This window comes from Petaurus breviceps, unplaced genomic scaffold (genome assembly GCF_028583685.1).
Source record: "Petaurus breviceps papuanus isolate PSGF00001 unplaced genomic scaffold, PetGlider_PUasm1.0 90723, whole genome shotgun sequence".
Classification (NCBI taxonomy): Eukaryota; Metazoa; Chordata; class Mammalia; order Diprotodontia; family Petauridae; genus Petaurus; species Petaurus breviceps.
The window spans coordinates 12,110,060-12,135,667 of record NW_027187323.1 but is presented as its reverse complement, the minus strand read 5'-3'; the positions used below and the strand labels follow the sequence as shown (position 1 = coordinate 12,135,667).

General features: G+C 36.0%; 1 protein-coding gene across 1 annotated transcript in view; it reads right to left on the bottom strand.

Moving 5' to 3' along the window:
• Positions 1 to 25,608, bottom strand: part of LOC138145106 (low-density lipoprotein receptor-related protein 1B-like) — a 1,285,961-nt gene that overhangs the window by 527,494 nt on the left and 732,859 nt on the right. Inside the window, exon 3 of the mRNA XM_069066764.1 lies at positions 4,133 to 4,270. Coding sequence (XP_068922865.1) covers positions 4,133 to 4,270 — 138 coding nt within the window. The remainder of the gene's footprint in view (positions 1 to 4,132; positions 4,271 to 25,608) is intronic.

Below are 25,608 nucleotides of genomic sequence, written 5' to 3'. Positions count from 1 at the left end.
TATATATATATATATATGTGTGTGTGTGTGTGTGTGTGTGTGTGTGTGTGTGTGTGTGTGTGTGTGTGTGTGTGTATGTGTATATATGTGTGTGTATATGTATGTGTGTATGTATACAAAACTAATTATATATATGTATATATATATATGTAAACCAGACTGACATATATCACACTAAAGACACAGAAGTTCCAAGAACAAGATTTGAAGAACATTTTCTCTATGCCACCCCGCCATGCTGTTCATCTCCTGAACTGTCTTCTAACTCAGCCACATTGTCTAATCATATCTTACAAATTATCATTCTACTTTCTCCAAACCAAGGCCATACACATTTGTTGGATACTATTGGCTATACAAAAGGAGTCATATTATTTCCTGGCATACCTAAATTCCCAAACAAAATTACAATATATCACCTCCCTTATCCTCTCTTCAGTAGCATTGTTGCCATTCTCTTTTAGATACCTTCCTCTTTAGGAATTAAACTCATGCTATATGAGAATGATGTGGAAATGGTCTCACACTTGTCTGCTCTAAGTTTCATCTGATTACCTTTCTTTTTCTTATCTCACCAAGGGACATTTTATCACAGTTATGCTTTAACATCAAGTCTTCATAGCATCAGTCATAAACAAAGAATAATACTAATTCTTTTCAACCCCAAATGCCCCTACAAAACTTCAATCAACAGTTTATTGTGTGAATTGCTCCTCAACAGTGAGAGATTTTTAGCAAATACCTGCAAATCTCTCTACCTCTTAGCATGAAAGCATCTCAACCCTAATATCCCATAGTTAAAGTATAATTCAGGTGAAGGAGCTTTTTGCAAAAGTTTATTGTTCTTCAGATAGAATCTACTAATGTGATGAAGTAAGTATAATATAAACCAAAGAGCAGTGGAGGTAGAATTAGAGGAATCTGTTTCAAATCTCAGTTTTGCTACTTACTGTCCATGAAATTCAGGGAAGTTACCTAAAAAAAAAAACCTGCATGCCTCAGTTTCCCTATTTGTAAAAAGAAATGGTTATCTAAAAAGATTTAAAAGTAGCCACTTAATTATTATGCAAAAGTTTCCCTTTGATAATATGAAAACTTGAATAGGCTGATGTGGGTTCAGAAATGTTTTGAGGCATATTTGGAGAAAAGATGACAAGATCATGTAAATTTAAAGACAGAAGAGAAATTAGTAGTTATCTAATGCCTTCATTTAGCAGTTGAGGAAACTGAGATTCAGAGGAATTATGATTTGCTCAAGGTCAAAAAGGGAATGTGTGACAAGAATTTTTAAAACCAGCTCCTCTGACTCCTAGTCCAAGACTCTTTCCCCTACACTGGGAACAGAAAATTTAATTCAAACCAAATTAAAGAATATATTTCAAATCTTTGATAACCTAACAAACATATTACTATGTAAAAGTCATCAGCATAAATTAGTTATACCAACTCAATTTTAATCCACCACTTAAGTAGTTTAGATTTAAGAGTTAATCCACTCCTCTGTCTACTAACATATTTCTTCATCTCTCTAAAATAAATCTCCAATTTTATTAGGCAACCCTGGGACATATTTGGTATAATCCAAAGCATTTAAATACATTTAAGATTGCTTGAATCTGCATAATCACCTTTTGGAGAATTTTCAGCAATCATGACTATTATTCTCTTGCAGAAGCTAGTAACACAAATCCATTTACCCTTTAAAGTTGATCATAATTTGTTTAGAACTTTGAATTATCACTGAAATGGATAGAATTAGTCCCAAAGAAATTCAATTAAATTACAAAAAATTCCAAACTACTTGTTTTTGATACTTTTTATTTGCTAAATTACTTTTTGTTACTAATATCACTTTGTTAAATGTGGTTTAAAGATACACATGTTAAAAAGTTTGTAATAAGAACAAAAAAGGTAAGATTTATATTACATAGAAATTATTATAATGGGAAGATAGATCTGGGTTTGAATCCTAACTCTCACACTGATTACCTCTTCAACCTTAGGTGAGTCATTCAAGGTCTCTTGGCCTCAATTTTCTTATCAATAAAAAGGAGGGATTTGGATTAGATGACCTCCAACATCCTTACAGCTAGCAAACCTATCATCTATGTTCAGAGTCAACAGTTACCTCATCCCTCATGTGGAGCTGCTGAGGTTTGGCTCTCTGGACAAAAGAGCATCAAGTGAATTGTTGATTTTGGCATTCATTTCCACAGTCTAGATTCATCCATAGACGCAATTTAATTGGTCATCACTCTTTATTCTCACAGTTTAGCCTGTCCTGAGGTGATCTGTATCATTTTCCTTTTCTGAATCAACTCTTTTCCTAATTTATGGCCTTGATTTTGAATCTTGATTCCAACTAGAGACAGCTGCATATCTCCTGATTTTAACTAATATTCTAGCCTTACTATTTGCTTCACTTTTGCCTTGACTTGCCTTGTAGTTCTCAGTTGCAGGTTCTATAGTCCAGCCCACAAATTCAGGTGAATTTGTTCTTATAAAATTTATTCTACTCCCATTGGGATATATTTATTCCCAAAATTAGTTTAGTATCATAGATTTAGACTATATAAATTACCACACCTATCATCTAAGTAGGTCATCCCAGTGGAATGCAAGCTCATTAAGAGTAGAGATTTTGGATTCTATTTTGTATCCCCAGTATGTAGCAGGGTCCTATACAACACAGAAGGAACTTAACAAAGAACTGTGTGCCCAGATTGATTCTAAGCTAACTCCTTCACTTTTCAGAAGAGGAAACTCAAGGACAGAGAGGTTAAGTGAGCTGTTGTAATGTCAATGGAATAGGAACATCTCCCCTGTCCATTAACAGGCCTGTGGATATGTGTGTCCCCTTTTTCCTTGGAAAAGGAACCATGTTCCCGGGTCTAACGGTAGACAGATATTTCAGTCACGTATGTCTTGTTGCTTTCACAGCTGTGATACATCCTGAGTCACATAGAGTCCATTGTAGGAGCAGCTTGTTTAGGGGAAAGTTTGTTTGCAGGGGATCTTATTTGCTTAAGACTTTCACACCTTTTGGTACTAAGCTAATTAGGCACTGAGACAGAGGGTTGTGGTGCCTTCTGGCTCTAAGCCTATTAGTTGAAAACTATATATATACTAGGAGGTTGGTGTTTTACTTTGGGGGCTCACTCATGAGAAGAACCCTTTGGTTCCCTGAATGGGACACTGAAAAGTCATCTGTTAAGAACCCCCTGACTACTAAGATGTTGGCGCTCTCTGGGTCAGGAGGTATATGTAGGTGGTTGTATTATTCTGTATTATTAAGACAGTTGGAGCCCTGTCTATTGGATTCTTTCTTGGATACTCACTTCTTCCTACTTATCTGTATTTATCTGTCTGTTAATTAAAGTAAGATTATTAAGGCTGTCTTTCCTTTAGAAAAGCAGATCAAAAAACCTGTGCTAGCAGGTCACCCAAGGTGTGCTAGGGTGCTTGCTAATACAGTTGTTAAGATCACATAGGTAATAGGAGAGATGGGATTGAAACCAAGGTCTTCTGACTTCAGACCCTGCTGGATCTTTACACTATTCTCTGTTTGATATGTTCAAGAGTTTCCTTGACCTTTTCTTTTGTCCTAATAGAATGAACTAAATGTTTAACTAAATTCAAGTAAGCCTGACCAAATATGTTATAGAGTAGCTAATAGAAAGCTTTCATGAAAACATCACCAAAGGGAAGAATTTGCATTACTAAGACTTACTGAAATATTTGATTCTCAGTTTTAGCTTAAATTTCCTGACTTTGTTTAAACTAGAGTTCAGAGGAAACAAGTATGTAACACCATGTGATATTGATCTTTGGTGACAAAAACAACTCCTCATCTGTCTTTGCTCAAATGTACTCTTTCATATAAAATGAGAAATTGTTATCCAGTCAGACTTCAAAGCATGAATGTTTTTTTCCTGACTTATTTTTTCAACAATACACAATAGTTTCCTCTTTGAAATGTATATTAAGTGTCTGTAGCAATAATATTCACCCTTTTCCAGCAACTGGTACACTTAAAATTATAAGAACAGGCAGGTTAGAGGTTCACTTTGAACTTTCATAGGCAACTCTGGAAGTTTAACATTATGCTGCTTTGTTCAGCAAATGGACTCACCCCGACAATGGACTCCTTCATCATAGCCATCTGAACAGTCAAGTACACCATTGCACAGTTGGGATAAATGAATACATTTGTTTGTTCCAAGGCAAGCAATATGATTCAAGGGACACTTGAATTCTATTTCCTCAGGACCTGAAACAAAAAAGGACAGAATGATCAGTGTCAGCTTGAATTTTCTTTCAAAATTAAAACCTTTAAGCACAAGAGAGGGACAGAATACTATATGAGTAAAAATAATCATAGATTACATTAGTATAATGCTTTAAATTCTAGAAAGTGTCTGAAATAAATGATCTTGTATTGGAAAGAAGGATATAAATTGTTGTTATTTATTCATTTCAGCTGTGTCTGACTTTAAGGTTAGTCCATTTGGGGTTTTCTTGCCAAAATACTGGAGTGGTTTGCCGTTTCCTTCTCCAGATCATTTTACAGATGAGAAATTGAGGCAAAAAGGGATAAGTGACTTGCCCAGGGTAACACAACTAGTAAATGTCTGAGGACAGATTGAAATTCAGGAAGACTTCCTGACTTGAGGTCATGCACTTTATCTACTGTGCCACCTAACAGTTAAAGAGGCATCAGGAAAATCTTGGTACCAGTCCTACCTCTGATGCATACTGACTAGATGACCATAAATAAATCACATACTTGTTTAATGAAACAAATTTCTAAAACTATAAATTAAAAAGAAGTTGCTAATTCACCTAAGAGGAGGAAACTTTCATGCTAGAAGTTTCTCACAATAATAAAGTTACATATGCAGATCCTGCTCCCCCCAAAATAGATAACAAAAAGCACAAGGAAGCAGTGTTAATTCATAATGGTAATAAAAAATGGGGGAAAGATTGAAAATTGTCTTCCTAACACATCTGACCCATTTTCTAGCTCTAGTTCTCCTCTAACCTACTCTATAGAAGAAAGAACCAATTGAGTAATTTTTTTACAAATGAAAATAAATATTGCATTATGGGGATTTTTATTAGACTTCTTCCATAACACATTCTCTTCAACAATCCAAGAGTTTTTGTTTATATCTAAACCAAAATTTTTCCTCTTCCTTTTTTCCCCTTTGATATGGTGATTAGCCATATTAAAAAAAAAAGCATTTAAGATATTACTATCCTTGCAATAAACAATCCTCATTTATATGGCTTTCCAAAATCATATCCTCAAATCTTTGAATTAAGGTCTCTGACAGGCCCTCAAACAAATTTTCTGCCTTGTCCTTAAAGTTGTATTGCTCCCCCCAATATATATTAATACACCATGCTGACCAGGAAAAGTTATTAACTCAAAACCTTGGGACAAGATTGGTCAAATGAAGAAACTATTTCATTAAAAGTCATACTTTGGGGAAATATGCTTTCCCCCAGTATTCTAGCCTACAAGAAACACACAGAGAGGATGAATAGCTGTGCAAGTGTGTATTTCCATCATTCTCTTTCAGTCTAGAGACTCTAGGGGAAATTAAAATGTCCTTTCAAAAGTCTATTCTCATATATTATACCAAAAATGAGAAAAAGGTGGATACTAGACAGGGAGCTGATAGAATAGCATTAAAAGAGGAAAAAATTGAAAATCAAAGTAGGTAAGTTATAGAAGCAAAGAGAAGAGCACATTTTCAAAACTACAGGATGTAAACATATACATATATATATACATATATATATATATACATATGTATAAATTGAAGGAACTGGAAGCTTCGGACTGGGGCATAGGTTGTGATCTTAAAATATATGCAAGGTAGGAAAAATATTGATATGTCAAAATGAAAAACGATTGTATTCCAAGATGCCTAAGAAACATAAATTTCTATCTTTTCCCCATTTTTCTTTCATGTCATTAATGTTAGCACATGGAAGAAGCATTACTCTTATTCTGTTTGCCACCAAGGGGAAAAACCAGAAGCAGTGAGTAGAAGTTACAAAGAAGAAAATTTAGGATTAACATGAGGAACAATCTTCCCAACCATCGAAACTGCTCAAGAGTAGCACTACTGGCTTGAGAGGTGTTGGTGTCTTCATTTTTTCAAATTCTTCAAGAGGCTGATCTTTTATCAAATATAATAACAGGATTTTGTTTAGCAGGTATTTATGAGACTACATAGCCTCTAAAATCCCTTCCCAAGATACTTTCTAAATGCTATGATTCCAGGAAGTTACCAAATGCAGATTATTAGTAAAAAGAATTCCTTATTCTGTGTGGATGTAGATTATGAATATGTAGATTAAACATATCAGTAGATTGTCAGCAATATAATTGTATTAGATACCAGAATAGCAATCACTTGACCCTGTACATTTCCAGCAGTTCATCAACATTTTTCTCCTATGTAGCCTCACTAGCAGCAGTGATACTGCAGAGAGGTTTCTCTGTGTGTGTTCATGTATATTTATACAATTACTGCTATACACAGGCTATTAATTTTGTCAAACACCTGTCTCCCCAAATGTACAACTCACTTTACTGTAAAAATATGTGTTGTGAATGAGACTTGGTACAAACTACACCTCCAGTATGAATATTTTAATAAAACATAAAACCCACAAATGTTAGCTTTAAAATATATAATTGTAATACAAGTAGTACAATTTTAGTCAATGTCTCCTATCTCCATAATTTAAAAAAATGCTTTTTACTAATATATTCCAGTTACACAATCTTTTGATTATATTTTAAATTAATTGTTTAATTTAGGAGAGCTATTAGCTTGCCATGGGCAGCAATTACAACAGACTCTGACTTAATTAATTGTCCAATGCTTATTAAAAGTAAAAAAAAAAGAGTAAAGTCCTACATAGATGCCAAATTAATATTTAGGACATTCATTTTTTGGTATCTGAAAACCATGCTATAAAGTATAACAATACTGTTCCATAAGAGACAATGTCATTCATAAACTGCAAAGGTTTTACCTCTAGCTTTAATCACTGAAAAAAATGACCTACTGGTCCTGGGAAAAGCAAGATTTGGTAATAGATGAGTTGGCACAAACGAAAGATTGAATCTTAGCTGTGAAAAGTGTCAGGTAGGGGACAAGCATGCCTGGAAGGGTAGTATGAATAGCTGGAAAATCAGTGAGTGGTTTAATTACCAAATTGGGGAGACCAGAAAAACTGCTTCATTTAACAAAGGAAGGTATATGGGAGGGCTTTCTTTAGAGCTAAAATACAATGAGAAAAAGAGAATATAATGATGTCAAGGAAGTCTTAAAGATATACTTGTGTTAGGAGTGAAGACAAGATTGCATGCAAGACTCATAATAATGTCTTCCTTAAGTGACTAGATCCTGACACTGCCTCTACTAGATTGTCAACAGAATTGGGTAGCTCAATGAGAAAATCAGGACTCCAGAACAATCTGTATCAGAAAAAAAAATTCCCAAGAATTTGTAGAGTTGGAGAATAAGAGTGACTTTTTGCTTTAAATTTCTGCCCAGCATCATGGAATTTATCTGACTTGTTTATTTTTGCAAATAGTAGCTTTAACAATGTACAGTTCTTTGCAAACCCTAAAGCACTAAAGTGCTAGTTATTATTATCATTATAATAATAATGTTAATAATAGCTTTAATTTAACTTCCTGCTTTATAGTTTACAAAATGTTCTCCTCAAATTGTATCTCTGTATTGTCCTTATTTCACAAAGAGAATACTTAGGATTAGAGAGAGAGTCTTATATATTTGAAAGAACATTTCATGTGGGCTTAAGTAATCTGTGTCCTAATTACCTGGTTGGGAGACATTTAGGCAAGTCATTTCATCTATTTGGACTCATTTTATTCCCTTATTAAATGAGGGAGTTCAATTAGACAATCTTTAGTATCTTAAGTACCAAATGGTTCTATTTTTACTTTTTATTTATTTTTTATTTTATATATTTTTTAAACATTTGATTTTAAAACTTTGAATTTCACATTCTTTCCCTTCCTTCCCTGTCACCCACCCTTACTGGGAAGATAAGCAATTCAATATAGGTTATACACATGTAGCTATGCAAAACATTTCCATATTGGATATATTGTGAAAGACTGACTATATTTCCCTCCATCCTATCCTGTCCCCCATTTGTTCTATTCTCTACTTTGACCCTGTCCCTTTTCAAAAGTGTGTGCTTTTAACTTCCCTCACCACCCCCCCCCCACTTCAACCTGCTCACCCCTCCATGATTCCCTCTCTCATCCCCTTCCCCTCTACTCTCCTGTAGGTTGAGATATCCTGTTTAGTTTGTATGTCATTCTCTCCCTAAGCCAAATTCAAGGAGTGTAAGGTTGACCCATTCCCTTTTGCCTTCCTGTTCTTCCCCTCTATTGTAACAGTTTTCCCTTACCTTTTCTATATAAGATAATGTACCCCATTCTCTCTCTCCTCATGTCCTCTCATTCTATTCCTCTCTCACCTCTCAGTTTGACCTTTTCAGTATCATGGCTTCCTATTCAATTGGTTCTGTGCCTTCAGTCTATGTATACCTGTACACATATATACACACACTCACATATGTTTTCATATGCCCATATACCTTCCTATATAGACATATATATGCATGTATGCATATATATGTGCATATATATGTATATACACAAACACATTTATATTCCCTTCAACAATTCTCAAACTGAGAAAAGTTTCACAAGTTATAATTATCATTTTTCCATGTAGGAATGTAAATAGTTCAACTTGGATAAGTTCCTTATGATTTCTTTTCCCTGTTTACCATCTCATACTTCTCTTGCTTCTTGTATGTGAATGTCACATTTTCTATTCAACTCTGGTTTTTTCATCAAGAATGCTTAAAAGTCCTGTATTCCACTGAATGACCATATTTTCCCCTGAAACATGATATTCAGTTTTGCTGGGTAGGTGATTCTTGATTTTAATCCCAGCTCCTTTGGCCTCCAGAATATCATATTCCAAGCCCTTCAATCCCTCAATGTAAAAGCTGCCAGGTTCTATGTTATCCTGATTGTGTTTCCACAATATTCAAATTGTTTCTTCTTGGCTGCTTGTAATATTTTCTCCTTGATCTTGGAACTCCAGAATCTGGCTATAATATTCTTAGGGGTTTTCTTTTTGGGATCTTTTCAAGAGGTGATTGGTAGATTCTTTCAACCTCTATTTTGCCCTCTTGTTCTAAAACATCAGGACAATTTTCCTTGAGAATTTCTTGAAGGATGATTTCTAGATTCTTTTTATGATCATGGTTTTTAGGTAGTCCAATAATATTTAAATTCTCTCTCCTGGATCTATTTTCCAGGTCAGTGGTTTTCACAATGAGATATTTCACATTGCCTTCTACTTTGTCTTTTGTTTTGATCTGTTTAATATCATCTTGATTTCTAATAAAGTCACTAGCTTCCATTTGCTCTAATCTAATTCTGAAGGAATGATTCTCTTCAGTGAGCTTTTGGGATTCTTTTTCCATCAAGCAAATTTGGCTTTTTAAGGCATTCTTCTCCTCATTGGCTTTTTGAGGCTCTTCTGCCATTTGAGTTAGTCTATTTTTTTAAGGTGTTCTTTTTTTCAGTCAGGTTGTTGACTCTCTTTTCATGATTTTCTTTCATCATTCTCATTTCTGTTCCCAATTTTTCCTCCACTTCTCTTATTTGGTTTTCAAAATCCTTCTTAAGCTCCTCTATGGCCTGTAACCAATTCATATTTTTCTTGGAAGCTTTTTGTGCAGGAGTTCTGACTTTGTTGTCTTCCTGACATTCCATGCTTTGATCCTTTTTGTCCCACAAAAAGGAATCCAAAGTTGGATTGCTGTGCTTGCTTTGCTTCATTTGCTTGTTCATGTTGCCACTCAATTACTTGACTTTTGAGGGTTTTTTTTTTTTTTTTGCCACAGTAGAACTCTGCTTCCAGAGAGGAGAGCTTTGTCCAAATTACTGGAGTTTTCTCAGCTGCTGGAGCTATTAGTTGGCTGCCCTCCCTGAAACCTCCAAATGCTCTGCCTCATGGCTTACACACCCTAGGACCTCCACCCTAGACAGCAATCCAGATCCAAGCCAGTTAAAGCAAGAGGGATTACCTCTCAGAATGTTTGCTTGGTAACCCTACAATCCGCATTCCAGGAACTCTGAAGCAGCCACACAGCTATGGCCACCACACTTCAGCTTCTTCCTGGGGGGTAGGAGGGAGCAGAGGCCAGACCACACTCTCAAACTCCCTGTTCCCAAATTCTACACTGACCTCTCACTTTGTGTTTGGCATATATGGGTTGATATTTCTGGAAACCGCCACAGCTGCTGGTGATCTACTCTCCCAATGTCCCTCTAGCAGGTGGCTGGTGGGGCCTACCTGAAGCTAAAACTGCAGGCTCACATGGGGCTGGATTCTGTTCCCAGTGGGCCTCAATGAACCCTTTCTGTCACCTGTTGGCTACCTTTAGCAGGAGATTTGTTTCTCTCTGTCACTTTGTGGGTTCTGTAGCCCTAAAGTTTGTTTAGAGTCATTTTTATAGATATTTGAGGTGGTTGAGGTGGGAACACAGTGAGGTTTCCTGCTTCTACACCACCATTTTGGCTCTATACTGCCCAAATTGTTCTAAAACTATGAATTTAATGAACTCAAGGTTTTATGCCTATGGTCATACAGCTAGTAAGTTTTAGAATCAGGGTTCAAACTCAGATATTCTAACCATGTCCAGTACCATTTCCATCTTTCCATTACTTCTTGGTAGTTGAACCCTGGTTGCTCAGTAAAAAGGGACAAGTGTCCTTGAATGTTGTATCTACTAGTCATTCTGTATATTAACAGGAAAGTTCTTGATATTCCCAGAAGGAAACTACCTTATCCTCTCTTTTAGTTCCATCAAAGTGATATTATAGGTGGAATGGGATGAGGGATATAAGTTGCCCCTATGATTCTATGGATATGGAGAAGTGCCGGATGAGGAAACACCTTTTGCCAAATCAGATTGTTACCTTTTCTGAAATTCATAACTTTACAGAATTGGCTAGGTCACTGAGAGTTTCTGGAACTTGCTTTAGGATGTGGCCAGTACTCATCAGAGATCAGATTTGAACCAAGGTCTTCCTGACTGACAGGCTGGGTCTTTATCTGCTATGCCACTCTGCCTCTGACTCCTAGGGAGAAGTAGAAGTTCTGCCTAAGAAAATCTTTCACCTTGACAAATATGCACAGTGAAGAAATATTATTTCTGATTCCCCAAATAGAACACAATTTAAGGTTTCTTAAGTAGTAGATTTCCCTATTTCTTTCACTTTATCTCTCTCATATAGATTTGTACTATATGCTTACATACAGTAAACTTTTACAATCAACAGACTAAATTTCTGCAGCAAATATTTAATCCTGAGCTAACACTTTATTTCTGGTCAATAAGCTATTTCCACAGAAATCATTTCACTCTTCCATTACAAAGCAGATGTTTTCCTATATCACCTAACACTTTAATCTGACCTCAATTGACTTGTCCAGCATTGCTTTCTATAACTCCACAACAGTAATCCTCTATAGTCAGATTTTTTCTTTCACTAGGCCAAGTACATGACGTGTTCATCTCACCTATCATACTATAACCCCCAATGGAAGCTAGAAATCCCCTCTTCCTCTCTCCCTAGCTAAATCCTGCCCATTCTTCATGAGCTAGGTCACATCCCTTTCAATCATGCCTCACTTGAGTATACAGCTCTAATTTATTTTTTTTTTCCATTTTCTGATCTCCTGCTGTAGTTAACATATGTATCATACAATTCTGACTTAATTATATATTGCCTTTTATTTTACCATACTTCATTAGGCTTGGTCCTGTCTCTCCCAATGACTGTAAATTCCTTGAAGGCAGGGATGTTTTAAAACTAATAACACAATGCTGGGAATACAGTAGATATTTAGTATATATTTACTACATAATTGTTATTGATTCAAACCAAATGTAATTAGTAATTTAATCTACCACAAAACAAGAGAAATTCTTTTGTGCTGAGGAGACTGATTTAAAAGTATCTGCTATTTTGGATTATCTAAGCCACAGCTGTTATCTATTGATGGGACTGAGGGTTGTCTACATTTATAGAACTTATCATCCTCTGAAGCCTTTGTGTTTAAGAGAAACCTTCACCTGTTAAAGCTATCCAAATAATGGAAAAGAAAGAATCTTATCTATTGGCAAGTTTCCACTACAATTTTTTAGCTCTTGAAATTAATCCACTGACCAATTCTTCTTTTCTTTTTTAAATGGGCAGCCCTAGGTTTGTGAAAATTCAGCGGGAAGGATTTTTAAAATTAAACATTATGCTTTAACTTCCTAGAAGTAATCTAAAGAATGTCTATTATTATCATTAAAACTAAACTACATGTTGTTTTCTAGAGCACCCTTAATAAATTGGCCAGCATTTAGTCTATATTTTTTGTTTTATACATACTTTTTACCTTTCCAGCCACTAAATTTTGTTCTGGGAGCAGTATGAATAAAATAAAATAAAACTGTTACTCTTTGGAAAGCATAAAGTTGCAATAGGGTAGTATAGTATATAGTGCACTACCCTCTAATCTGTTAACATCTTAATTCAAATACTACTTCTTACTCTTAAAAGCTGTTTGGCCATTTGTAAATTCTTCAAAATTGGAATTTTCAGTTTCCATAAGATTGATAATACCTTTAGTACCTTCTTTATGTGGTTGCTACAAAGGTCAAATAATCTAATATAGACAAAACACTTTGCAAAACTTAAATCATTGCATAAATGTCAGCAATTATTTACTTGAAATCAATTGATCAAGAAGCATTTGTTAAGTGTCCATTTGTGAGCTGGCTACTCTTCTAAGGAAAATGTATACAAAAACAAAAGTGAGACAGTCCCATTCCTAAAGAAATTTATATTCTTAGATGAAGGTATGATGTGCCCTTAGACAAATATAAAACATTTAGAAATACTCAATTAACTCAATAAGCATTTATAAAACTTCCACTATATACAATTTGCTATGCTATTCACTGAGGATTGAAAGACAAAAGAAACAACCTCTACCTTCAAGAAGTTCATATTCTATTAAAGTATGTATATAGAAGATTAAATACATATTTGATAAGATGTAATTTCAGGCAAAAGGCCTTTCTAACCTGAAAGACAGTTTAGCAACTATGGAATGGGCGTCACAATAAAAGAGTACAGTAAAGTAGGATATAGCTGTTAGAAAGATAGGGCTAATATGAATAGGTATGAGGGAGTGAAAAATTGTAGCCAAGGGGTGATTCCTATTTAGTCCCCAAAACCTTTTGTCTTGCCTCCTAATAAGTCTCCTTACATACGTTCCCTTCCCTCTCTCCAACTAGACTGGCCTACTAGTTGCCTGTACAGAATATTCTGTCTCTTGTTTCTCTGTCTTTGAATGGGCTGTTCTCCCTGCCAAGAATGCTTTTCCTTCTCACCTTCTCACCTGCACATATCAATGCCCCCCACCCCTTTAAGTCTCAGCTCAAGTATCCTCTTCTCTATCCTACATCACCATTCCACCGCAACCACCACCACCATCATTATCATTGCTATTAATTACCTCAGGAAAAAAATTTTGCAAAGTGGAATGAATCATACAGCAATAAATGATCATGCTCTTCATGGAAGTGATGTGAATGTTGGTTAATTTGATTATCAATCACTGAACAAGAAACAAAAAGAGGAAAATAATTAAGACAACAGAACAACATAGTAAGATGACAGAAGGGATATTCTTAGGGATCAAACTTTATCAGGGGTCTTTTAGATATAGGTGGGTGAGTCTAGATTTGCTCACTCTAGGGTAGGTCTGTCCAGGGCAAATCTCAAAGTTGAGTAGGTTGACTTCTTTGGGGTGGAAGAGGAAGGTCTCTGGATCACCAGAGAATCTCTGTTCCTATTAGGCTGGTGGTAAAAGGTTGGCACAGCAGGGCAAATATATTTCAAGATCCCTGCACTAACTAGTCCCTGAACCCCTGGTGGAATGGTGATATAGGATAGGAAAGAGGACTGGGACTGAGACTTAAAGGGATCTGGGATTTTAATAAGTAAATGTGATAAGGAAAAGCATTCTTGGTAGGGAGACCTGCCCATTTAAAGACAAAGAAACAAAAGATACAATATTCTTTCCAGGCAACTGGTAGGCCAGACTGTTTGAAGAGAGGGAAGGGGAAGTGTGTAAGAAAACTTATTAGTAGGTCAGGCAAAAGGTGTTGAGAGCTTGAACTAGGATGTATGCAGTGTGAGTAGAGAGAAGGAGCCAGAAGGTAGAGATATTGAAGAGGAGGGAATGACAGGCTTTGGTATATGAATCAATGTGGGAGGTTAAATAGTAACCTCAAGCTGGAATGACCCAGGTGTTGATCTTCAGTGACTAGAAGACTGGTGGTTCCCTCAACAAAAATGGCAAGTTATGACAAATGGCAAGTTTAGGGGAGTAAATAATAAGAGTTATCTTTTAAATAAATTGAGCTTAAGATGTCTATGGGATATTCAGGTAGAAATGTCTAGTCAGTAGTTAGAGATGCAGGATTGCAACAGGATTTGAGTCACCTATATTTAGATTACAATTAAATGCCTGGGAGACAATGGGATGGCCAGAGTAGAGGCTACAGAGAGAAGAGGAGAGGCTCAAGATAAAACCCTGAGCAGAAAACATGCATAGGAAACAAGATACTCACAGTGATTCTATGGAGCCTAGAAGGATTTTTTCAGCCAGCTAACAAGACAACCACAACACCATTGCATGACAAAAAACTCAAAGAGTAATGAATAAATATCTAGGAAAGAGTGGTCAACAGTGTCAAAGACTGTAGATGCAAAGAGATATGAAGACTCAGAAAGTCTCATTGGACTTAGGGATAAAGAGATCAATGAAGACCATGAAATAAGAAGTTCAACTGAGAGATGGGGTAGGAAGCTTTATTGTAAGAGGCTGAGAACTGAGTTGGAGGGGAGAAAGTGTAGGCAACTAGTGTAGGCTACATTTTATCCCTAGAAGTTTGACTATAAAAGAGAGAAGAGATACAGGGTAATCACTTGAGTGAAAGGCATTGTGTTGCTTTTCTTATTTATGATGGTTTTTAAGGCTGAGGGAGTTCTGAGCATATTTTTAGGGATCAGAGAAGGAATGAGAGGATAAGTGAAAGTTGTCAGAGGGGAGAAAGGGGACAATCAAAGAACTAGCTGTTGAAGGATTTGGCTGAGAATGGAATTGTATGAACAAGTCTCTTACATCATCTTGGCAAGGAAGAGCGACACCTCTTACTCAGAAAATGGAGTAAAATAAGAAAGGGTAGGGGTGATATTGAAGTGATATGAAGTGTGGAATTGGGTAATAAGTCTGTCAAGAATGGCTTGAGGCAAGATTTTCTCTAGGAAAGGGTAAAAAAGAGGTGATTGTATAGGTCAGTGGTTAAACTCATATAAAATGGATCTCCATAATCCACATATTAACTTAGTAAATGACAAATTAATATTATCTATGTTGCATTGCATTTGGTAAACATTACAGATTATGTTTTCATCAGGTTAGGGCCACTTTGCCTTGCCTCTTCTGTATGAGATAGTTTGCCCCAATCTGTCTCTCCCCAGCTCCTCTCATTATATTCCTCTCACCTCTTAATTTCACCTTTTTAAGTATCATCCCTTCCTGTCAAATTGGTCCCATGCCCTCTATCTATGTATACCTGTAAACGTACATACACACATTCACATATGTATTCATATGCCTGCATACGCTCATATAAAGACATATATACATATACACACACACACACACACACACATATATATATTTCTAATCCCTTCAACTACTGAGAAAAGTTTCATAAGTTACAATTATTGTTTTTCCACGTAGGAATGTTAATAGTTCAACTTTGATAAGTTCCTTATGATTTCTTTTCCCTGTTTACTTTCTCATGCTTCTCTTGCTTCTTGTATCTGAATGTCAAATTTTCTACTCAACTCTGGTTTTTTCAGCAAGAATGCTTGAAAGTCCTGTATTCCACTGAATGACCATATTTTCCCCTGAAACATGATACTCAGTTTTGCTGGGTAGGTGACTCTTGGTTTTAATCCCAGCTCCCTTGACCTCCAAAATATCACATTCCAAGACCTTCGATCCCTCAGTATAGAAGCTACCAGATCCTGGGGTTAATCTGATTGTGTTTCCACAATATTCAAATTGTTTCTTCCTGGCTGCTTGTAATATTCTCTCCTTAATCTGGGAATTCCAGAACCTGGCTATAATATTCCTAGGAGTTTTCTTTTTGGGATCTTTTTCAGGAGGTGATCGGTAAATTCTTTCAACCTGTATTTTGCCCTCTCGTTCTAAAACATCAGGGTAGTTTTCTTTGAGAACTTCCTGGAGGATGCTTTTTAGGTTCTTACTTTGGTCATGGCTTTCAGGTAGTCCAATAATTTTTAAATTATCTCTCCTGGATCTATTTTCCAGGTCAGTGGATTTTCCCATGAGATATTTCACATTGCCTTCTATTCTTTGATTTGTTTGGATCTGTTTAACAGCATCTTGATTTCTCATAAAGTCATTAGCTTCCATTTGCTCCAATCTAATTCTGAAGCAATGATTCTCCTCAGTGAGCTTTTGAGATTCTTTTTCCATCTGGCAAATTCTACTTTTTAAGGCATTCTTCTCCTCCTTTTTGAGCCTCCTTTACCATTTGAGTCAGTCTGTTTTTTAAGGTATTATTTTCTTCAGTCAGGCTGTTGACTCTCATTTCATAATTTTCTTGCATTGTTCTCATTTCTCTTCCCAACTTTTCCTCCACTTCTCTTATCTGCTTCTTAAGATCCTCTATGGCCTGTAACCAGCTCATATTTTCCTTTGAAGCTTTTGGTGCAGGAGTTCTGACTTCACTGTTTTCCTCCTGTTCCATGCCTTGCTCCTTCTTATCCCCAAAATAGGAGTGTAATGTTGAAATCTTCTGTCTGTTTTGTTTTCTTTGGCTGCTCATTTTGCCACTCAATTATTTGACTTTTGGGCTTTTTGCCACAGTAGGACTCTGCCACCAGACAGGGGAGTTTTCGTCCCAAACGATGGGGTTTTCTCAGCTGCCAGAGGTATTAGATGGGTACCCTCTCTGAGGTCTCCACATGCTCTGGCAAGCTGGACACACACCCCAGGACCTCCACCCTAGACTAAAATCCACATCCAAGCAGGTTAAAACAAGAGCGATTACCCCTCAGACTGGTGCTTGGTCCCCCTACACTCTGCAGGCCAGGAGCTGAAGCTGCCATGTGGTGCTGGCTGGCTGTGCCCGTGTCTCAGCGGTTTCTTGCCCCGGGGGTAAAAGCCACGTACTCCCACTTACTGGGTCCCAAAGTCCAGACTGCACTGGCCTCTCACCTTGTCCTTCGAATCTATGTATTGATAAATCTAGAAACCGCCACAGCTGCTGCTGATCTGGAGTCACTCTGGCTGGTGACTGGTCAGGCCCGCCCTGGGGCTAAAGCCTCAGCGTGGTGCTGGGCTCAGCTCCCAGAGCGCTGTGCTGGCCGATTCCTGTCCGCCTGCTGGGCTGTCCTCAGCGGGAGGTTAGCTTCTCTGTGTCATTTTGTGGGTTCTGCAGCTCCAATGTTTGTTTAGAGTCCCCTTTTTACATGGATTGGGGAGGGTGGAAGCTGGAGCCAAGGGAAGGTCATGCTTCTACTCTGCCATCTTGACTCCACCCCCTGGTTAGGGCCACTTTGGTGTTTTGCTGATGGGGGTGTGTTTGATATCTCTGGTGTAGGTAGTTACAAAAGAGAAGCTTCAAAGTTACCACTGTGGTCACAATAGGATCATAGAATAATACTTGGGATGAACCTTAGAACAACCCTTTAATTTTACAGATAAGAATAAGGTTCTACTTGACTAGTTAACCCAAGAAATAAGTAGACAATCTAGGATGTGAATCTAGTGCCTCCAATGATCAGTTGAACTTTCAACTGCACCACAACTTATGCCCAATTATTGTTTCAGGATTAATAGAGTTAAAAAAAAAAACAGGTTGATCACAATAATTATTCTATATCCCTTTGTATAATTGAGTAAAATACAATGGGATGTTCTGCTGTGGAGACATCTACTAATATATTTTTAAAGCATGGTGTCATGAGCAAATAACCTTTAAAAATGGCCAAGTATCGCTTAAAGTGTCACTTTAGAGATAACATCCTATCTTTATTCATACCATATGTTTGCAGCTGAGATTTTTCTATTAGTTAGAATCAAACTTTAAATAGAAAAAAATGAGGAATTTATGTTAAGAAATGAACAGTAGATTGATGAAATTCAGTTTCTAATAAAGTTAATATGTATCAATACTGATAATAAAGTGCCTTTAAGAGGCTATGAAATGTAGTGGATGGAGTGACAACCCTGGAGTCGAGAAGATCTGGGCTCAAGTTTTGTCTCTGAAACATAATAGCTGTGTAACCCTAGACAAGAAACTTAACCTCTCAGTATACCTAGGGAACTCTTTCAGACTATATATTTCATACAAGTTATTAATCTTCATTTTTGGAGAGAATTTTTACACTCTGAATTCTCCACACCATTACAATCATAGGTTTCATTCCCACTCCACCAAAAATGCCATATCTTATAATTTTTGAAAACACAGAAATGTAACAACTTCAAAAGGTACAAATGCACTAACCTTGTTTTACTTTCTTCTTTTTTCTTTTAAGCAATAGGGTTTAAGTAACTTGCTCAAGGTTACACAGCTAGCTATTTCTGGGTGTGGTGTTCAGTATCTGAGCCTGGATTTGATCCAGATCTTCCTGACACTGGAGCCAGTGCTCCTACTTGCTGAGCCACCTGGCCGCCCCTTTTACTTTCTTCTTTAGAGAATAAAAGTATTCCTAAAGGCAATCTATTTGGTGCTGGATCTTATACCTATATATTGGAATAGATGTTTAGGAAAATCCAAGAACTGGGAGAGAAAATAAGAAGATACTGTTTTTCTGTACTATGTTCAAACCATCCTGGACATCTGTTCTATTTTTTAAAGGCCTCCAGGGAAGGGAATTTTGAAACTTCAATAAGCCATTCCAGGGTTTAACAATCCTCATTCTGAAGATGTATCACCATAGAGAAATTCCTTATGTTAAATTTGAAGTCCTTGTGGAGCCCCTTTAACACACTTGATACATTCTGACCACCTTTTGAGAAGGGTGCCTCGGGAAAGAAATACTCTAGTTACTGCTGTTATTTTTGTGTATATTCACATTCAGCAAAACAAGTTTTTTTTTTTTTAAACACAGAAAAACAACCTGTTATTTCTTTGTTAAACTGTTCTGAATTGCTTTCTAGGGGAAAAAAAGATCAAATTTAAATGGAAAAATAAAGTTCTGTCATTATTCTGAAGTACAACTGAAATTTCGTATATCTTAAAATCACATAAGAAACTAGTTTTATTACCAACTTTATAATCAAGTGATTTTTATCTGTATAATTGACTGTGAGCAATTTAATATAACAAATTCAGGTGAGTTCATAACCTTCTCCAACAATGAAATTGCATAATGTAGGATTTGAGATTCAAAGAATCTGAGAGATATTCTGCTTACTGTAGACCAAGGCAAAGTATTAAAATCATTAGTTTACAGCCTTACAGATAAGACTTTTCCCAGGCTGAAGCAATGCTTTGCTCTCCTGTACTTTCCTTATGAGGCATATAGGGGAGAAAGCAAATGAAATCAACATTCTCTACTATGTAGCATAAATTGTTACTCTCCCTAGGTGTGTGATTCTCTGCACCATTAAGTGAGTAGTACAGTCAACTCAATTACCAGCACTAATGCGGAAACAGTGGCTTGAAAGATCCAAATCAGTGGAAAATCTTCAAAGTATTTATTGTTACACTAAATTCTCTTTCCTTTCTCATTTAAACGCATCTGCACTTTGTTGCATTGGCCTCATGCTTCAGGCTGATTATTCCCTAGGTGACATTTGTAATGACCCTAGCATTAGCTACTATATCCCAATTGTTAAATAAGCCCTAGGGGAAGGTCAGAAACCAGAGAGTCACCCTGGAAGAATAGATCAACAATAGCAGGTTTAAAACTTCTTTCCTAGTAGTTTGAATATCAACTAAAAATAATTCCCAGTTTTCTCCCTTTTTTATTAGCATTAATCAACCTGAGACCCCAGGAGCAGGCTCCTCATTCCATTCCCTTCAGGCCTGACCCTGCTTGATTCAGATAAAAACCCTGTACAAATTCCCTAGAGTTAACTGGGTAAGGGGGAGGGTGGTGCGTATTCTCTCTAGGGAACTACTGGGATTCTCCTAATTCCAAGGGATCCAGCAGACATGACATATTTCTACCACCTTCCCCATCTGAGTCTTCAAGGTTCAGTCAAGTTTTAGTAAAACCTTCTATTTTTAAAGATAAGAATGAGAACTCAAGAGGACTTATATTGTAGTAAAGTTGGTTTGTTTTATTGTAATGTTTGTGTTGTGTGTCTTTGTATTGGACAACTGGTATCCCAGATTTTACAAGTTTACATTAAAACAACCATTCCATGCCCAACCTTTTATATATCAGTCCTTTATTTTGAATGTAATTATCCAGAGTCCTTTCAGTTCCCTGTACCCCATAAAGTTATCTTGAAAATAAAATAAATTTCTGCTAATGTGAGAGTAGTTATCAAATGACTAATGTGTCTTCCCAGCCAGATAATATGTTTTTATTTTAATGGAGGCCTTCTGGAAACGACAGTCCAAGAGAGTGACTATGAGTGAAAATTTCAAGTATGGTAGCAAGCTAGTGTATGAAATATTTCTGGGCAGGGGTGGGTGACTTTCTAGACTGTATGTAAGGCTGCCTCTAGAGAATTTGCCTCCCTTTTCAACTGAAGCAGCCAGAACAATTTTTTTTTCTTCCTATAGTGCTCTGAACATAGATGGTATTCACTACACATACATTTAATGAATGAATGAATTCCTGGAAGAGAAGAAATCACAGTTCTGTCATTGAACTACAGATAAGAAACTTGCCGTGATGATGGCATTAAGGTCTTTAGTTTCCCCTCTTCTCCCATAAATCAATAGGCTGAAATTTATCCCATTTACTGATTAAGAAAGAGATTACAGAGAAATTTACAGATTAAGAGTAAGATTAAATGGATTAAATGCTTACAGTCAATGGCATAACAAAGAATAGAAAGCAAGTGTCTCATCTCATTTCAAGTCATTGCTTTTTTTCCCCACCTTTGGACTAACTAGCCCTTTCCTTTGTAGTTACTTTACTCATAGTAACAAGGCCAGAGTTACTGGGAAAGGTTCTAGAGTTCAGGACAGGTGAGACAGCCTGCCTAATTAAGAGCCAGCAGTGCCTTCCAAAGACTAGTGAGACTGAAAGGCTTCAGACTGCTTGTCAAGTAGCAGACTGAAGACAGAGGAACCAAGAGGAAAGGGGCCTCTTGCCACAAAGCGAGATTCCAAAGATGTAAACAAAGGTGGCATCCAAAGGATGGGACAGTTGGCAGTATATAGAAGATGATGCTCTTCCTCATTGTTGAAAAGGGATTTTTGAGAAATTCTCAGAAGGCTGTAAGAGCCGCTGGGAAGTTGAACCAGTTTATATCATTACTGAGAGCCTAAGAGCCCAAAAGGGCTGTAGCTGCGCAAACTTGCTCTGTTAACTAAGGATCCCCCCAAAAGTACAAAATAATATTCAAATAACTTTTCCATAATATATTATCAGTAATTGATTAAGAGTAAAAACCAAACTGGAAGGTAAATATTTGTGGCTATAAAAAAAAGGACATAGAATTTCTGAATTATTTTCATACTATTCTCCATCACTACAATTACAGATGCATAGACTACACCAGTTTTTGTAGCAGTGTTAAGAATGACAAGAACCTGGTCAAAGGATCCGAAGTGAGTGAGAGAATATAGAAATCCAAGGAAGTGATTATCAAGTAGCCAAAGGTCAGTGGTGGGAGACACATTCAAAGCTGAAGCAGACATTTAAGAATTTGGATACCAGAGATGGGGTTGAATACCTTTTAAAAGGCTTACTTTCCATTTAATCTCATTTTCCTTATTCAATATGCTACCCATCCTTTTTAAGTTGTAGTACTTAGGTCTATTATGAAATATATAGGGAACTAAAGGCCAGATGTATCTTTATCCTTAGATTTCTGTTTTTACCAAAGGAAGGTTTGTTTAATGAGAGTTACACATTCATTCTTCCATTTGAAAAAGTAACTTATTTATTTGATTGATTGAGAGAAGGAGATTAAAGACAAGATAATTGAAGACTTGGAATTAGACCATTACATTTTCAATAGAGTTTGCTGTTGTTTGGGAAAACAAATAAACAATGGATTCAGAAATCTGATTAGCATACAAATGAGATTATTGTTAAAGCGATTGGTCTGAGAAGTTGTAGTAAATAACCATCCACTGGAAAGCCCTCCATTAAACTATGTTGTTTCTGCAAAGCCAGTTTATATTTGAGGAAAATACAATATCAAACAACTAAAGTTTTTAAATTGCACAAGTTTTTAAATATAATAATGCCTACTACAGTAATTATAATGTAGGCAGAATAGCTTTCCCTCTGACTCCAGAATGTTAAAGGTAAAAAGTACTTACAAAAAGTTCTCCATGGCATTTGTGATTTTTAGGATTGCAAAATATGTCATTGATGCACATTTTAATGAATATAAACTATACTTGTATTTCTTTCTGTTTCTTAAAAATATTTCAATACCTACAATTTGGAAGATATCACTTACAAAAATATTTTTAAAAAAAAGGAAAGAAAAGCATATTAGCTGATTTCCATAAAGAGTGGGTCTTCAACATCTTTAACTGATGTACTTTCAAAATGACAATATTTATTATTCTGTGGCTACTCTCAGTGAAGTTCACAGATGTCAGAGGAACAACGATTGGTCCAGGTTCTACTAGGGATGAGAATGAGCCTCAAGGAGAAGCCTAACAAAGACAATAGAAAAAAAAAGTGTATCCTAATTGGTGAATAAATCCTGCTTATTTAAAGAAAACTTATTCTTAATGATGTGGGTACAAAGGTGCCCAAGTGTTAATATTAAGGGTTGCTTTCTCAGTACTTTTTGAGACCCTCCTGATCCTCAGAACATCCTAAAGTAAACTTTCCCTTTATCCTGGAAAATTTGGAATACCATAAAAATTCTTCCTTATCCTGGATCATTTGAAATACCATAAAACTGCTCCCTTATGCTGGACCGTTTGGAGTACCATAAAACTTCCCTCTTATCCTGGATCATAACCATGTTGGGTCATAAAATTTCCCATCTCCCTTACCTTGTGTCAGTTATCTTTCTCATCCTGTCCCTAAATCTCTAACCCCCTTCAGAAACCCTAAAAATTACATCATTATCCTACAGGCTATATAGCTTTCTGTCTATATGTCTGGTCCTTGTTCTATATCAATGCCTTTGTTTAGCTCCTTGCTAAGTCTCTAAGCTTTTTGTGTTACTAAAGCTCCCATTGGCTAAAGAGAAGGTCTGATTGAATTCTTTCAAAATCTGAACCAGCTCTCCCAACTCTGACCTCAGCATTAAGGATACATACCATGGAATAGAAGTGTATAAAATTGATCAGTATTGTGCACTGATTACTGAGAAACTGTGTTTTTTTTTTGCAAATAAATTTGACATTGAGGTCACTAAAAGGATAGGGGGATGTGACTAAGAGTTAATTGGAATCAAGAGGAAGCTGGAGATGACCAAATGACTAGGAAAGTTCTGTGAGAGAAAAAGAAGCCTAAAGATTGCAGGGGGTTTATCTTTTAAAATTATTATCCCAAAGTTGCCAAATATCAACAATTATGCATTTCCATGTACAAAAAGAACAGGAAAAAAAGGATGCTATCTGAAATTGAATTATACACAACACATTTTTTAAAGTATGTACTCAATTCAACAATTCATTCTAAACTACTTTGCTTATCTGTGTTAACTGCCAAAACTCCTTTTGATCTCTTAAAGTCTTTTTCCTTTAAATGCTTCACCAACTCTCTTCTTTCTTCCTTTTTTTCTGTATTACTATCAATAATCTCTCGCCCTTTAATCATAACCCCCCCAATCATATAAAAACAACAACAAATCTTTCCTTTGTAACAAGTGCATTTAGTCAAGCAAAACAAAGCCACATATTGCTGGTATCTAAACATTTATGTGTGATATTTTTCACTTCATGTCGAGAAGGGAGAAATGGAAGTTGGTCCTGATCAGAGTTCTTAAGTTTTTAAAATTTTTTTTTTCTTTATAATGTTATAGTCATTGTGTAAATTGTACTTTAACCTCTTTCTTTTGTATCTTTTGGATATATACCTGCTAGTGGTAAAAAGTGCGTCGAAGAATCTGCACCATTTATTAGCTACAAATTTGTTTCTCAAGTACTTGGACCAATTCTCAGCTCTACCAACAATGCATTAGTATGTTTCTCATATGTCTCCTGGTAATTATTACTTAAATCTGGCCTCATATACTTGCCAGCTGTGTAAACTGTGGCAAGTCATTTAGCACTGTTTGCCTCAGTTTCTTCGTCTGTAAAAGAAGCTGGAGAAGGAAATGACAAACTACTTATATATGTGAAACAAGTCCTTACATGTACATCAGTCTTTTATCAGAGAAACTTCTACAAAAAAAATATTTTCTAGTTAATAATTTTCTCTTCTAATTTTAGTGGCATTGATTTTGTTTGTCCAAAACCTTTTAAAAATTTTTATGTATTCAAAATTATCCATTTTACTTCTTGTGATTCTCCTTATTTCTTGTTTGGTTAAGAACTCTTCCCCAGTTGACATTTGCGAAAGATAAGTCATTAGATGGTACTCTAGCTTGTTCTAAATGTGCTCTTTTATATATAGGATATATATCTATTTGGAGATCATTGTGATAAATTGTATGAGATATTCATCTAAATATAGTTTCTGGAAAACTGCTTTCCAGTTTACTCAAACATTTGTGTTGAAAAGTGAATATGTACTCCACTAGTTGGGGTCTTTGAATTGATCAAAGACTATGCTGATAAAAAAAAAAAAAAACCAAAACCTCAAAAAACCAAAAACCAACACATTTCTACCCTATGTTTTAAAGTTATTTTGTTTTAGTGATTATTTTTTCTACTTTACTTCAGGATGAAATTATTTTGATGGGTTTTTTTAAGTCTAATTTCAGAGTAGTTTTCTCAGACTTCTTCCCCTCCCCCCCCCCATTCCCCTTTAGATTCTTAATGTTTTGGTCATCCATGTGAGTCTTTTCACTTTTTTCTAACTCTATAAAGTAATTCATTGGTAGACTGGTATGACACTGAATAAATTAATTTAGGTTCTACATTATTTTTATAATATTATCTTTACTTACCTATGGACAATGAATATTTATGGACTTTTAAAATTTTTTTTGAAAAGGATATTTTGTCATTTTTATGCAGTTCCTATGTTTAACTCATAGCATCTTAATTTTTTTTTACATCCTATCAATATTTTGAATGGAATATCTC